The 14,692-nt window shown below is 41.9% G+C and overlaps 2 protein-coding genes, 1 long non-coding RNA gene and 6 other non-coding genes across 9 annotated transcripts; 1 reads left to right on the plus strand and 8 right to left on the minus strand.

The window, feature by feature from the left end:
- Nucleotides 1-1,902: 1,902 nt before the first annotated feature.
- Nucleotides 1,903-5,940, plus strand: best4 (bestrophin 4). Its single transcript, XM_066692703.1, has 10 exons — nucleotides 1,903-1,932; nucleotides 2,155-2,370; nucleotides 2,686-2,780; nucleotides 2,968-3,201; nucleotides 3,470-3,624; nucleotides 3,937-4,014; nucleotides 4,228-4,365; nucleotides 4,619-4,699; nucleotides 4,922-5,076; nucleotides 5,541-5,940. The coding sequence occupies exons 2-10, from the start codon at nucleotides 2,219-2,221 to the stop codon at nucleotides 5,938-5,940; spliced, it is 1,488 nt and encodes a 495-aa protein (XP_066548800.1). The 5' UTR covers nucleotides 1,903-1,932; nucleotides 2,155-2,218.
- Nucleotides 5,941-6,424: 484 nt separating this feature from the next.
- On the minus strand, nucleotides 6,425-7,586 carry LOC136714709 (uncharacterized). The gene is made up of 2 exons (XR_010805047.1): nucleotides 6,943-7,586; nucleotides 6,425-6,520 (listed from the first exon to the last, which is right to left on the minus strand). It is a non-coding gene; the product is annotated as an uncharacterized LOC136714709 (long non-coding RNA).
- Nucleotides 6,795-6,863, minus strand: LOC136715045 (small nucleolar RNA SNORD38). The gene has a single exon (XR_010805075.1). It is a non-coding gene; the product is annotated as a small nucleolar RNA SNORD38 (small nucleolar RNA).
- LOC136715060 (small nucleolar RNA SNORD38) lies at nucleotides 7,119-7,189 on the minus strand. The gene has a single exon (XR_010805087.1). It is a non-coding gene; the product is annotated as a small nucleolar RNA SNORD38 (small nucleolar RNA).
- A 64-nt stretch (nucleotides 7,587-7,650) lies between the features above and the next one.
- LOC136715052 (small nucleolar RNA SNORA35) lies at nucleotides 7,651-7,782 on the minus strand. The gene has a single exon (XR_010805081.1). It is a non-coding gene; the product is annotated as a small nucleolar RNA SNORA35 (small nucleolar RNA).
- A 185-nt stretch (nucleotides 7,783-7,967) lies between these two features.
- LOC136714708 (small ribosomal subunit protein eS8) lies at nucleotides 7,968-11,726 on the minus strand. Its single transcript, XM_066692308.1, has 6 exons — nucleotides 11,624-11,726; nucleotides 10,442-10,548; nucleotides 9,825-9,924; nucleotides 9,206-9,381; nucleotides 8,514-8,643; nucleotides 7,968-8,128 (listed from the first exon to the last, which is right to left on the minus strand). The coding sequence occupies exons 1-6, from the start codon at nucleotides 11,625-11,627 to the stop codon at nucleotides 8,019-8,021; spliced, it is 627 nt and encodes a 208-aa protein (XP_066548405.1). The 5' UTR covers nucleotides 11,628-11,726; the 3' UTR covers nucleotides 7,968-8,018.
- Nucleotides 8,978-9,048, minus strand: LOC136715061 (small nucleolar RNA SNORD38). The gene has a single exon (XR_010805088.1). It is a non-coding gene; the product is annotated as a small nucleolar RNA SNORD38 (small nucleolar RNA).
- LOC136715046 (small nucleolar RNA SNORD46) lies at nucleotides 10,279-10,385 on the minus strand. Its single transcript, XR_010805076.1, has one exon. It is a non-coding gene; the product is annotated as a small nucleolar RNA SNORD46 (small nucleolar RNA).
- Nucleotides 10,617-10,689, minus strand: LOC136715057 (small nucleolar RNA SNORD55/SNORD39). The gene has a single exon (XR_010805086.1). It is a non-coding gene; the product is annotated as a small nucleolar RNA SNORD55/SNORD39 (small nucleolar RNA).
- Nucleotides 11,727-14,692: the final 2,966 nt, after the last annotated feature.

The following is a 14,692-nucleotide window of genomic DNA, read 5'->3' on the forward strand; positions in this document are numbered from 1 at the left end:
TTGTGGTTTGATTTGAATGAGGCGCTATAATAAGAACATAAACTGGAAATGTGCTGCTTTTTCATACACTGTGTGGGTTTGATTTAAATGTTAAAATGGTATCACTGTTGTACATGCATTAAAACTCAACTTCAGACACTGGTTAAAGTATTCCATGGAAAATATTGCATATCTATTTTTATCAGGGTTCACTTTTGTTTCCCAACTCAGTACAGCTCTCCCTGGCCTAGATACGACTGCACTGTGACTGCTCTCTGGTGTACAGATGAAAAACCCTAAGCACTTCTTTCTCTCAGATTTGAAACTAACCACAGTAAGAGTCGATTGCAGGAAAGGTTTTGAAGGTTTAATTACAAGAGGAACCAAAAATAACCTCTCCAGTCAAAGGCAAAGAGGAGGTGGAAAGAGAAAGTATTCACTTAAAGTTATATTACAATTTATGTATATATAATTAATTGTTCTTATGTAAAAGCAGGTGAATGTTTTCTAAATTACAAACTTTTTTAAAAATAAGAAAAAGTAATGTTCTGATAAGCTGGTGTTTCAAAGATTGCAATACCATTTTGTTTGATTTGATACAATTAAAATAAATAGGGTGCATGCATTTTGTTGCACTTTTTACGAGCATGGTGAAAAAATGACACACAAAATAATAACAATATTCAATACTTTATAATAAGACCTAAAAATGTTTTGTCGCATTTGTGCCAGGGCAGATTCTCTGTATTTTGGCATTTGTTGTGTTTTAATGCCATGTCCTTGATGGCTTATCAGCAGAAATAGCAGAAGTAAAGCAGTTGTCGAACACTGTGCTACACACAATGAGCCTTTGTCAATCGTCTTTAAATATCTCACTGATTTATTGACCTGATAAGAACGCTGTTATTGTAAAACAGGAATATAAATCACAAAGTACTGGGAAATGGTTAAAAGAGCTCAATGAGCCGAGATGCACTAACCCGAGTCAGAAAAGTTCAGCAATTGTGATGTCGATCCACACACATAACTGAAAAGGGAAGTTTCACATCTATGGGAAATTCAGGTCAATTTGCCTGGCCTGGCCTATAAACACACGGCTGCACTTGTTCTCTACATACTTCAAACCACACAAAAAACTAAAACAAAACAAAAAACACAGCTGCAAAAACATCTGTGTTTAATTATGAGAGCTATTGCATGTTTTTAACACAATGCAAGATATTTATTAGAAGCTGTTTGTCCCTGTTGTATTTATTGTTAACTTATAAATCCTACATACTAACATGGGTCAGCTCAGAACCACAAGGACCATAACTGCAGGCTCTCTATAGGTCTTAGATATCAATATCCAGTAACGTGCACAGATATTTTGAGGGACAGGGGCTCAATCCAAAAATAAGGCACCCTGTCTTAGTGAAGTGTGGTGCGGAGGGATGGGGCGTTCTGGGTGGGTGGGGGTGCTCAGGATAAAGGGCACTTTTTGAGTCTAAGGGAAAAAGGGCAGGGGCTCAAGCACCACTTGGGGTCTATCTGTGCACATGCACGTGCACATCAATATCTAATACCTGGACAGCAAGGCACATTTCATGTTTCAGAGGGAATTAAGACCAAGAGGCCTGCAAGGATAAAAGGAGGTTCTCCAGCAGCAGGGTGGTACAGCCCTCCTATAGAGAGGGGGTTCTGGTTCTGGAGAAGTCATTCGGCAACCAGGTCTGAGCATCTGAGCAACGCTAAACTTTTCCACCCAGATTAAGTATCCACTCATCTTGCATTCATTAAAAAAAAAATCTTTATACCGTTATTAAAGTGTTCCCAATCACAGATAGTCTATAAATCAGTCTGATTGATTGCCCGGAACCCGAGTAGGAGTGTTAAAAAGAGAAGTGAGAGAAGTGTTCATCTTCTCACGACTGAGCCCCTGGAGAGAGCAGGAGGATACCAGGAATCTCTCAGGTAGTAGTAATAATAACAATCTCATACAAAAAAAAATATATATAGCTAAGCATAATTCTAATTAATTCATTATTACACAAAAATGATACTCTGACTAATGAAAGATTTCCTAGGGAAAGGGGTAAGTTCCAATCGTTTTGAGTTGTTACATTTCTGGTTAACACAAAAATAACCAAACATTAATATTACACTTTATCAATATATATATATATGCATCTATAGGTTTTTCTTCATCACAGAAGCCTTCCTGTGGATTTACCTACTGTGGACTCCACTGCTCTTCGCAATGACCATCTCTTACACGCTGGAAGTGGCCAATGCCCGCTTCGCTGGCTTCTCAAAGCTGCTCTTCAGGTGGAAAGGGAGCATCTATAAACTGCTCTACAAGGAGTTCATTGTCTATGCTGTCCTATACACGATCCTGAGCCTCACTTACAGGTACCATTGCTGTTCAGGGTGAAATTAAACCCACATTTAATATCTTGAAAGCATATGAATGTGAATAAAAAATATAAACTCTACTTAAATGGATTCAGATGCTTGATTGATTGAGTTTTGTAGATAAAACACTAATGAGAATAGATCGTGTGTGGATGTAGATAGGCTGCATTACAGCTGTACTCTGGCATATTGCAGTTTTAATCTAAATTGTAACTAACTAAAAAAAAAGTTACCAATAAATTCAAATTATTCTTATATGAAAAAAGTAAGACATATTGTGCAGATAACAATGCTTCTGGATGACCCATGCAGGCGTTTGCTGAATGAAAATCAGAAGATAATGTTTGAAAAAGTTGCCATTTACTGCAAGGGTCAAGCCGATCTCATCCCCCTGTCCTTCGTACTGGGTAAGACTGCCTTCTCTCCCGCAGGGCGAGAGGCACACCAGGATCAAACTTGGATTGATACCAAATCCTCTTATAACAAGTTTCAACATTACATTTTGCTTGCACTGGAAAATACCTTATGTACTGGAAATGCATTTTATATTTCCTAAAAATATACAAATGACTCTTCCCCCCCTGCTCTGACTAGGGTTCTACGTCACCCTGGTGGTGAACCGCTGGTGGAATCAGTACACCAGCATCCCCCTGCCAGACCAGCTCATGATGGTGGTGTCTGCCAACGTGCACGGCATGGACGAGAAGGGCCGCATCGTCCGGCGCACCCTGATGCGCTACGCCAACCTGTCCTCCGTGCTCATCCTGCGCTCCGTGAGCACCCGCGTCCGCAAGCGCTTCCCCACCATGGAGCACGTCGTGGAAGCAGGTACAGGGCAATGGCATGACCAAGGCTAGTCTGTGAAAAACCTGAACTACTCAAACACATTGTTCATGCCAACCAGAAAGAATTAATGGCGCAATTTTGGTTCCAGGTTTAAAAAGGGAGAAGGCTTTAGAAACTCCTGGCCTAACATAATTTGGCCTTAATTAATTAATCTGTTTAACCATCCATCTTCAAGGACTGCTGCCTTCTTCCACTCAGTCTGATTGGTCACTGCAAGGATTGTCCTTTATGGCAATTGCTCTTATTCCAGGATTCATGACATCGGGCGAGTTGAAAAAGCTGGAGGGGATCCACTCGGACTTCAATAAGTACTGGATGCCCATGGTGTGGTTCACCAACCTGGCGTCACAGGCGCGCAGGGAGGGGCGCGTAAGGGACGATGTGGCGCTCAGACTGCTAATGGACGTACGTTCCCTCTGAATACTATTATTACTATTATCTACTAAGCTATAACTTTTATGTTATATGCAAAAGCCACCGTGACCGCAGTGTATAGTAGTGTATACCCAGTCCAAGATAAGAATACACAAAGCAGTGCTCAGCTAGCCAGAGAACTACATTGCTCTACAAAAACTAAATAAGTACCTCATATGCAACAGTCATATTCTTGTAAATCAGACTTTCTTGCTGGGGTAATTATGTAATATGATTGTAACAGTGCATTCAGTAATCAGAACATCATTAGCCCATCAACTAAACTGCGATTTCATCCAACAGGAGCTGAATAAGTACAGAGCCAAGTGCAGCATGCTGTTCCATTATGACTGGATCAGTATCCCTCTGGTTTACACGCAGGTAATGAGATGAACAATCATTCAATTTTTGTTCAGCAGAGAAAAACAATCAGCCCAGTTGGAATTAAAATCAGCTTTCATTTAGGATACAGAACTGTGCAGCTAAATAGGCTTACGGTGCTACGACAATAACTGAAAATGAGCCTATTTACATTAGCCAAAGAGAAATGTTCTACCTGATCCTACTGATGTCTGCTTTGTCTCTCTGCTCCAGGTCGTCACGATTGCCGTCTACTCTTTCTTCACAGTGTCTCTGATTGCTCGGCAGTATCTTAGTAATGCAAATGAACTGGACCTGTACGTCCCGGTCTTCACTTTGCTGCAGTTCTTCTTCTATGTTGGCTGGCTGAAGGTGAGGGATGTAGGGGTCCTCTATCCCAATATCCTTCTTAGGTCTAGGTTTCATCATATAGACAATTGGCTGGATTTTAAAAAGTACTCATACACAAAATCACCCCAAGTTCCAATTGATATATGCCTGCAAATATTTAAACTCAAGCCCATATTGTACATGTAATCTTCAAACTAACTGTTCAGTTTAACATTTTCTACAGATCTAGACAAGTAACATGTCAAAAAGTGTCTGTTATGACTTTTTCCATCAGGTAGCAGAACAGATTATCAATCCATTTGGAGAGGATGACGACGACTTTGAGACAAATAAACTGATTGACAGAAACATTCAGGTAAATACCTCAAGGCCCTTTCTATAGACATTCTATATCCCCAATATCTGTCAATACTTCATTCCTTCTTTTTTGAACTATGTTCAGTATTAATTTCTAATGATCCACTAAATTGTTTTGAAATTACTTAAAGCTCAGGCAAAATGTGATTGTAATAGGTGTCCAAATCATGCATCTTTCAAACCCACAAACTGAGCAAAACTCTGTCCCTGTTGTCGCCAGGTGTCCCTGCTGGCTGTGGACGACATGTATCAGAACCTGCCTCTCGCTGAAAAGGACAAGTACTGGAACGAGGCCTCTACTGCCATCCCCTACACCCTGGCCACCGTCGCCGAGACTCTGAAACCCTCCTTCCTTGGCTCGACCTTTGACATGAGGTAATCTCCCACAGACATACACACACACACATACAACTAGCCTTGGGCACACGTCTGACACCATAGGAGCTGAACACAGGCAGGCACAAAAACAAACCACAGTAGAGGGAGAAAGTCTCGCCACCAAATCAGAAGCAATTAGCACACACTGAAGTATATAGGTGACACCAATAATTATCTAATAAAACCTTAAAATAAGGCATTTACACAGGATCTGACCTCCCAAGAAATATACCTACCCAACTTCTCGTGTGAAGGTTATGCATGGTTGTGGTAGATAAAAATGTTCCGGAGTTGGCCCAATCAGAAGTTATGAGAAAACCTACATATAGACATATATATGTGGTGCCTTCAGGATATTCAGGACCAAAAAAAGACCAAATAGGACAGAAGTGAGGAAAGAACCACCACACACACACTCTTTGTCAAAGTGTTGAGTGAGACAAAACTGACTTGGGCTGTAGGATGAGCGAGGACCCAGCCCAGCACCAGACGGTGGAGCCGAGCCCCAAAACCCCACGTATGCAGACACCCATGGTGACCCGCTTCCTGGCCGCCGCCGCCTCGCCCGCCATCAGCCTCAAGAACTTCGGCCGAGGCAACCGGGGCCTGCAGATGCTGCGGCTGCGCGGAGACAGTGTGAACTCCAACCCCTGGCAGGGCGAGGAGTGGGACTGCTCCAAACGCATCAACGAGGAGGAGAGCGAGGACGAGGACGATAAGGGCAGCCAGCAGTCCACGCCCCGCCGAGCCAACACGCGCCGGCTGGAGGCCTCCGAGCAGCAGAAGAGAAGAGAGGAGACGGCGAAGATCACCATCACTGTTGACCCACCCCCCTCTGAGCATGAAAGCACGGACAGCTGACCGGGGCAACAGCAGGCTACTGTGGGGTTTCAGAGTCCAGCATCCCTCACAATGAACACACCCACACTATCCACCTCTGCACCACCCCTTCTAGGTTAATGTTAGGCAACATTCCCTCCCCTCCTCCTTCACCCACAAAGATTTGCAGAGTCTTTCCTGAAGCCATGCTGTACTGCTTTTTGCCTTACGTGCTGTGAAAAGGGTTTTCTGAAAATTAAACAGGGGGGGGGGGGTTTGGAGTGCAGGACAAAACACCTGGGAAGCAACGGTCAGTACATCATTGACTCGACTCAATCATTATATGTCGCTTAGTGTCTTTTGCTTGAGGTGATGGAGTTCTTTAGAACACAAAGGATCTTGTAATGCCTAATACTAATGGTTTCACTTCAAAGTCCTTTCAGATATTCACATTCCCAGCAGACCGTACCGATGCCCAACTGACCCAATTGTAACTCCCCAAAGTTAAGTATAACACAAACAGCAGTAAGTTTAAAATGTAATTTTAATGGGTGTATTAAAATATACAGTCAATGAACTCTGGTTTTGCCTTTACCTCAATGGTACCGAGTGTGTCCTCCATCTGAAACAAATACACATTGTTAGGATGGATGTCCACATCAAGGGGCTGAGAAAGGCAGGCTAGTTCCGAACTCTAATTGAGAATGCAATAATTATATAGTCTATTTAAAGGCTCCAGATATCCTTTCACCACTGGAACAATGATGTTTGTGCCATCTATTAGATACATTTCCCTACAATTCCTAATATTTAACAAGTTTAGAATCACCAATCCCCCTAACATAAGGTTAACATTTAAGTTTTGGTTTTCTGTTGATGCTTAAAAAGACAAGTCTTCCTCAGAGTCTCAAATGTCAGCACTTTACATTCAGTAGCAGAACTGGACAAAGATATCATCACTGTAAAGACTTTCTGCATTTATAGCATTAGAGCAGCATGCATGATGATCATTTATTCAAACTATAATTGTGGATTTGCCTTTACCTGGTGTTGCTCCGGATCTTTTCCTCATCAGGGTCTAGGCACGGCTTCAGTCTGGAGATTCAGATTAAAATAATGTTTCAATTAATTCTGGTGTGAAATGCTGTTTCAGTGAAAATCTGATCGTGAAATACCAGGTCAACATCTGTAATATGCCGATGCTTTACACAGATTCAAGTCTTCCTCAGAGTCACTAATATCATCACTTTGCATTCAGTAGCAGAACTGGACAAAGATCTCATCAGTGAAAGACTTTGCATTTATAGCAGTCGAGCAGTTATGGTTAATTCCCCCTTGAAACAATTCCATGATGTCTTTTTAGTCACTGGGTCTCTTAGGGGGGAGTTATATAATATTTACAATATAAACATACACAAACCCTTCAACCGTTCACTGAGCATTGCACTACTTGGGACCGAGTATAGCCCGTGAAAGACTTTGCATCACTACAGGGAAAGGATAGAGAGCATTAAACCCTACATGTTACCATTATACAAATCTGGATACTATAACCAATGGAGCTAAAATAATGGGTTTCTACACTAAAATGTAGCAGAAGAACTTTAACATATGAACCCAAGTTAAAAAAAAAAAAAAAAAAACTTGTGGCAAGTTAAATCTATACCTTTAAACTGTAGAACTGCAAAACTTACCTTTGGCACATCCATCCAACGAAGCTTGATGGCAATTCAGGGGTCAGGAATATTTTATATTTGTTCTCAGCCTTCGAAAGGGAGGAGCTACAGGTTTCAAGCCCAGCCCTTCTGCTAGCAGAGGTTAATCTGGCACTGGAATGAGACCCGAGCGCCAAGGGGAAAGCGATCGGGTCACTAGACAGTGCAGTGCTCAGCAAGGAGCGTTTACAACAAAACTTCACAGTACACTACAATTCAATAGCATGACTTCATGGAACACCTAACATTCAACTAGATTATTTTCCGGGATCCACTAAGCTGAATTGGGAGACAATTAATAAAGTAGCCTATACAGAGAAAACTAGCATGACAAAAACAGCACAGAACACAAAGTGAGGGAGTTTTTGTATTTTTATTGATGTGGTATCAAACAGCTCTGTACATTTATTTGCCTTTCTTGGCCTTGATCTTCCTCAGGTAGAATTCCAGCTCTTTGCCTTCCAGGACATAGCCATCCGCCCTGCCACACTGACCAGGCCTTGAGGCGATGCAGGCTAGAATAGGACAAACAGCACAAGCTTCATTAGTACATGCAATAGCCAGGGTGCAAAGAAAACTAAACGGGCTGACTGGCTGTAAGGAATCGCCAGTTAACTTTAAGGGGGTGTTGCAGTATAAACAGGCAGCCATGTCACTATTAGTGACAATCAATTACAGCAGTGAAACATTTTAAATGTTCCACTTATGCCGTTGCTAAGAACACTCTCCAAAACTGTAAAGTCTTCATCAGATCCATATAGTTTCATCGTTTCTTTCAGTAGCAGAACTGGATAGATTTCATCATGAGAAGACGGGGAAAACTGGGTGCAAGGTGCTACTACAGCCTTAGCATGCAATAGAAATTGGTTGCCCTCTAAGAGGTACAGTCCTGACACTCACCAAGCAGTTTGCCCTGCATGAACTGCTCCTCCAGGAGAGTGCTGATCTTGCAGTTCTTCTTGCGCTCATCGTATTTCTTCTGGATTTTCTTCGACCTCTTCTTGTTCAGGATCTCCTCCTCCTCAGGGGTCTACAAAACACAAAACTGCATCAGTCTGCAGGTAGATGGAACAGAGACCAGCTTTGGATGACAATGGCAGAATCTAACAATTTAGTCAATTTATATCTCAATGAGTTAATTGAAAGGCATCACCCTTTATGTAAAGAACGTCTTCAGACTATTAACACAAAGCAACTTTAGAAAACTTCACATTTACAAACGTTTGACATCTGAAGATCATTCAACCAAGACTTGGTAGTGTGGCAGTGTTTTGCCCAGTTTCTGGTGTCAATTTCTAATATTTCACAAAACATTTGATACAATAATCACTCAAGGCTAAAATCTGCTTTAACAGGATTCAAGTCTTCCTCAGAGTCACTAATGTCATCTCTTTACATTCAGTAGCAGAACTGGACAAAGATATCGTCACTGAAAGACTTTCCACCAACTGCATTAAAGCAGAAATCCCCTAGAAACCTGGAATACAGGGTGATTTACGAAGTGCTGCGTCAATCGTGTATTCTGGGCATTTAAAAATAAAAATGTAACGTGAAACGCTGCCAAGTCCCAATCTAACCATAAGTGAACATACCAGCTTGGCTCCCTTCTTGCGTCCGAGGGGAGTAGCGTAGTGAGCCTCATACCACTGCCTGTAGGGGGTGCTGTCGACCAGGACGATGCAGTTCTTCACCAGAGTCTTGGTTCTCACCAGCTCGTTGTTGGAGGCGTTGTACACCACATCGATGATCCTGGTCTTGCGGGTGCAGCCTACAGAGAGAAATGTGGGATGTTTAGACTGGTTTGAGTGACAAGAACTTTAAACAATTGAAATACAGACGGATGCTTAAAAAGGCAACTTAAAACTTATTGAAGTTGCTGAAAAACATGAATCTTCATTCCTGCTTAAGCAATTTCAACCAACTAGTAGCCTCCACTGAGGTCAAAGGCATGCACACATTAAACCCTAGCTTGCAGAACCACAAGTTTTAACATTAAAGCAGCAGCAGTGCAGTCAGTGTAACTATGACAAAGCCTATCACTGGTGGAAACAAACCAAGACAGAAACAGTCCAGGCCAAGACCACCTAAGGTCTTCACTCTCATCACAGCACTGCTGAGGAGCCATAAACAGTGAACCAATACAATAGCAGAGAAACTTTCCTTTTAGCATTTAAAATGGGGAAAGCAGTCTTACTAAAGAAAGAAACTCACACTCTGAGCCCCAAGAGAAGTTGCCAACATCCAACCTGAGAGCACGGTACTTCTTGTTGCCACCACGGACTCTCACAGTGTGGATGCGCCGGGGTCCGATCTGAGGGAAGCAACAGGAAAAGAAGTGTTTAACAGCTCGGGGTTATCAAAGCTTGCAACTATTTTAAGTGGATATGTTCCCCATGAGGATGTAACAATATGATTAACGATCAGATCACACTGCGTTGTTCCCAAGATTCATTTTCAAAGTCCATCAAGTGAATCACAGGCAAGGAGTGCACGTTTTTCAGCCACTACTTTCAAGGTATATTGAACCTTTAAAGTTGAAAGTGCAATAACCTGTACCAGATAAAAAGCCAATAAACTATGGAAGTCTGATGCTTCATTAAGCCTATATTAAAGGGTTAAAATTTGATACCATCACATCCTCATGGTGAGCACAGCATGGAAAGGCAACGTGATCAGTGTAACTATGACAAGTCCTAGCATTGGCAGATCCTGGATATTGACCAAAACGATCAACAAAAACCTGCCTAAGGTCACATTTTCATCACCCACGTTGATTAAAAAAAATAATTCACGCATGCATCAGTTTTTGCACCAATGCACCCCTTTACCTTGGTGTTTGCAGGAGGCCGGCCCAGCTCATACTTCCTCTTCTTGTGGTAGGGCTTCCTCTTGCCCCCAGTCTTGCGGCGCTTGTGCCAGTTGTCCCGTGAGATACCTGTGCAGGGATGGGACAACAATCAGAGCAAGGCCAGCCCTTCAACAGCAGCACTATCTCTACAGGCTTGAGTGTTCAGCTCTCCAAGGTTGTTATCCGCACTTAAAATCGGATTCAGCAAAAGAAGCTTCATCACGCACACTCCTGTTGCACAGTTGTAACCGGTGGATATACAGGTGTACTACACAGTCCCATCAATGCCTCCAAGATGCCCGCCGCATGAGGGCTCCCCCCACTCACAAATGCCCCGAAACTGAATCTATTACTCCGGCCACCCAAGAAAAGTGCCAGCATGAGCAACTTGCACACTCACCACAGGTAGAGCTCAAACAAAACATACGCAAAAGCCACAGATTTGGTCTAAGCATGTGAGGAAGGCCTAGTGCAAGACATCCAGGGCCACCACGCTTTTCTCACTGCACGGTTTGAAGATCGGAGATGCTCTGTAATCACGCATTTTAGCGGTTTTTATCGCACCGGGACTCCCAGAACACGTGCTTTTTCTTAAAACCAGCAATTAGGCCCAGATCGACTAGTTTCATTGAAAACGGGGCTGAATCGTGGTCATAATGAATGAACTGAAAACTAACCCCTGATCTCAAACAAGAAACTGCGACAAGGTTGAATACACAATTTCCACAAATATACTAGTAGAAGGACAATACCACGCACTACCAGGTGGGTTATTCACAATACTAGATACGTGTCGGAACAGGATTGAAACACTGTGGTGAGCAAATAAAACATGTGAACCAACGGATAAACACGGAAAAAGCATAAATAACTAAAGGTGGCGGCGCACTGGTATTTTCCCGCACACTTTATAAATCTCTACGCGTATTTCTGCACAGAGCCCCCGTGCAGGCGGCCATCTTGGGACATTTCCAGTCTTCACCCCTTATATTTCCCCGACCGATAATAATAACAAATTAAATAATTATTTCTCCCGATATCGGTCTGAATTTGTACCCCAGCATTTCCACCGAGCCACTGTCTGGTTTTAACGGCCATGTCTCCAGTGTAAGGAGCAGATGAAAGCCGATTCCCTTCGCGACCCCTCCACAAAAACACGTACCCATTCTCAGGCGCTGGCTAGAAAGAGGAAACGCAAAGCCTCACGGGCAGGTTTGATACCGAGACTCTCTCGCGAGAACAGACGAGAGGCTACGTCATTGAGGGGCAAAATGTAGCTTGCGTGATTTCCCCCATGTCATTGTGGGGCACTACAGACACTTATAAAGTGGACAAGGACGTAGTATTCATGACTGAATTAACCTCTGTGCTCATGCCACATTATTCTAAATGATTATGCTTTAATTATTCTATTTTTCTTAATTACTGCTGTTCGAATGCCTCTGAAAAAGTTTAACTGGTCTTAGTATTATAAAACATTAATGTGCATGGATTTGACCTATCATTTATTTCATTTTTATGTTGTTTAGTGATAATGTAGCTTTTAAAAACGATTTGGCATTTGGGTTACTGACAAAAGAGTCATCAATCTGATCACAATGAAGATGGCAAGAGATTTAGCAACTCAATAAATCCAGTTCTTCTTATAAACTAGGGACCAGGGGGACAGGGAGCTCTGAAAATGGGACATGTTCTACTAAGGAAAGAAAACTAGGGGAAACTGCTAGGAGGAAAGTCCTGAAATGTTTGTACCTCAATGTCAAAAGGAACAAGATGTTACACCTAGAAGCCCCAGTGCTTGCAGGTGACTATGATGTTGTAGGAGTGACAGAAACATGGTTTACAGAAAATGATGGGGATGAATACAAGTTGAAAGGATACACACAGTTTAGGAGGGACAGGCAAAATCAAAAAGGTGGTGGGGTAGCATTATATGTCAGAAATGACATTGAGGCAGAAGAACTCAAATTAGATCCCAGTAACGAAACACAATCTTTGTAGGTTAAACTTTTGAATAAAAGATCCGGAGGATTAGTAGTAGAAGTGTGTTACAGACCACCCAACTCAGATATCAGAAAGATGTTGCATTGTACAGAGTAATCAGGACTGCATGTAGCAAGGATGTGGCTGTTATAATGGGGGATTTCAATTTCCCAAACATACACTGGAAAAGCCCAGCTGGAACTACAGAAGTTCAGAAATAGAAATGGTTGAGATGGTAAATGACTGCTTTCTAACTTAATTTGTCAGGGAACCAACCAGGGAGAGCGCATGCATTGACTTGATCTTTTCAAATGACCAACATAGAGTCAGAGGGACAGTAGTTAGAGATCCAGTGTCAAACTGTGATCACAATACGGTTAGCTTTGAGGCATTCTTTCAAAAAACAATGGTCTACAATTTTAGAAAAGCAAACCTTGAAGGTATGAGGCGGCAATTAAAAGAGTTAGACTGGAGCACACTGGATACAGACTCAGTTGAAAATGGATGGGTATATTTTAAGAATATACAACTAGAAATTTGTACCAAAACTTACTAAATTGAGGACCAAAAAACATTGGCCAAAATGGTTTAATAGAAGTATGCAAAAAAAGAGAAAGATAATGTTGTATAGCGCATACAAAAGAGATAGAGATGAAACCAATACAAAGAATATGCTGAGCTACAAAGAGATCTTAAGAAAGGGATCAGGAATGCAAAGAGGGAAATGGAAAGAAACAAAGCTCTTGGAGCTAAAACTAATGCTAAGAGCTTTTTTCAATATTACAACAGCAAAAGGTCAATAAAGGAGGAAGTGAAACAGCAAAAGGGCAAAAATGGAAGTATCTTGGAAAACAAACAAGATGTGGCAAATGTTCTAAGTGAGTATTTCAGAGGGTTTTACAAAAGAAAAACCAGATAACATGCCACAGGTTAACAATCAGTCCAGTCAAACCCTAAGAGAGATCAGGATAAATGAGCAGGAGGTACTAAAGGGACCAGCAGAATTAAAAACAAACAAATCACCTGGGCCAGATGGGATATTTCCAACAGTACTTAAATAAATTAGGGAAATTATTTAAAATATTCCAAATGACACTTAGAACAGAGGATGTGCCAACTGACTGGAAGACAGCAAATGTCATACCAATCCAAAAGAAAGAGGACAAAACTGAGCCAGGAAATTACAGACCAATCAGTCTCACCTGCATTACTTGTAAAAAGTTGGAAACAATTATCAGACAGAAAATAAAGGAGCATCTTAATGAAAACCATATTCTTGGAGATAGTCAACATGGGTTTAGACGAGGCAGATCATGTCTTACTAATTTATTATAACTATTTGGAACTGCAGCTGTGGATCATGTGAAAGCATATGATATGATATACTTAGATTTTCAGAAAGCTTTTGATAAGGTTCCACACCAAAGACTGATCCTAAAATTGGAAGCTGTAGGCATTCAGGGTAATGTAAGTAGATGAATTATGAACTGGTTGATGTACAAGAAACAGAGGGTGTCGATTAGTGGAGTCGCTTCTAACTGGAGTGAGGATGTTAGTGGAGTTCCACAGGGATCAGTACTAGGGCCTTTGCTTTTTCTAATCTATATTAATGATCTGGACTCTGGGATAGTTAGCAAACTTGTCAAATTTGCAGATGATACTAAAATAGGTGGCTCAGCAGATACAATCTCGGCAGCACAGGCTATTCAAAGGGACTTAGATAATATTCAATTGTGGGCCGACACCTGGCAGATGAAATTCAATGTGGACAAGTGCAAGGTATTACATAAATTACATTGCAGGTAACAAAAATGTCCACTATAATTACACTATGGGAGGAACAGAACTAGAAGTATCGCATGAGAAAGACCTAGGAGTCTATGTGGACTCCTCACTTTCTCCATACAAACAATGGGGGGAAGCAATAAAAAAGGCAAACACAATGTTAGGGTATATTGTCAAAAGTGCAGAATTGAGAACAAGGGCAGTGATGTTCAGACTGTACAATGCACTAGTTAGAGCTCATCTGGATACTGTGGACAGTTCTGGGCTCCACACTTCAAGAAAGATATCGCTGCTCTAGAGGCAGTTCAGAGGAGAGCAACCAGACTTATTCCAGGTCTGAAGGGAACGTCCTACTGAGAGACTGAGGACCTGAACCTTTTCACCGTGGAAGAGAGGAGACTACGTGGGGACTTGATTCAAGTCTTCAAAATCATGAAAGGCATCGACCACATCAAACCAGAGG

This window comes from Amia ocellicauda, chromosome 19 (genome assembly GCF_036373705.1).
Source record: "Amia ocellicauda isolate fAmiCal2 chromosome 19, fAmiCal2.hap1, whole genome shotgun sequence".
Lineage (NCBI taxonomy): Eukaryota > Metazoa > Chordata > Actinopteri > Amiiformes > Amiidae > Amia > Amia ocellicauda.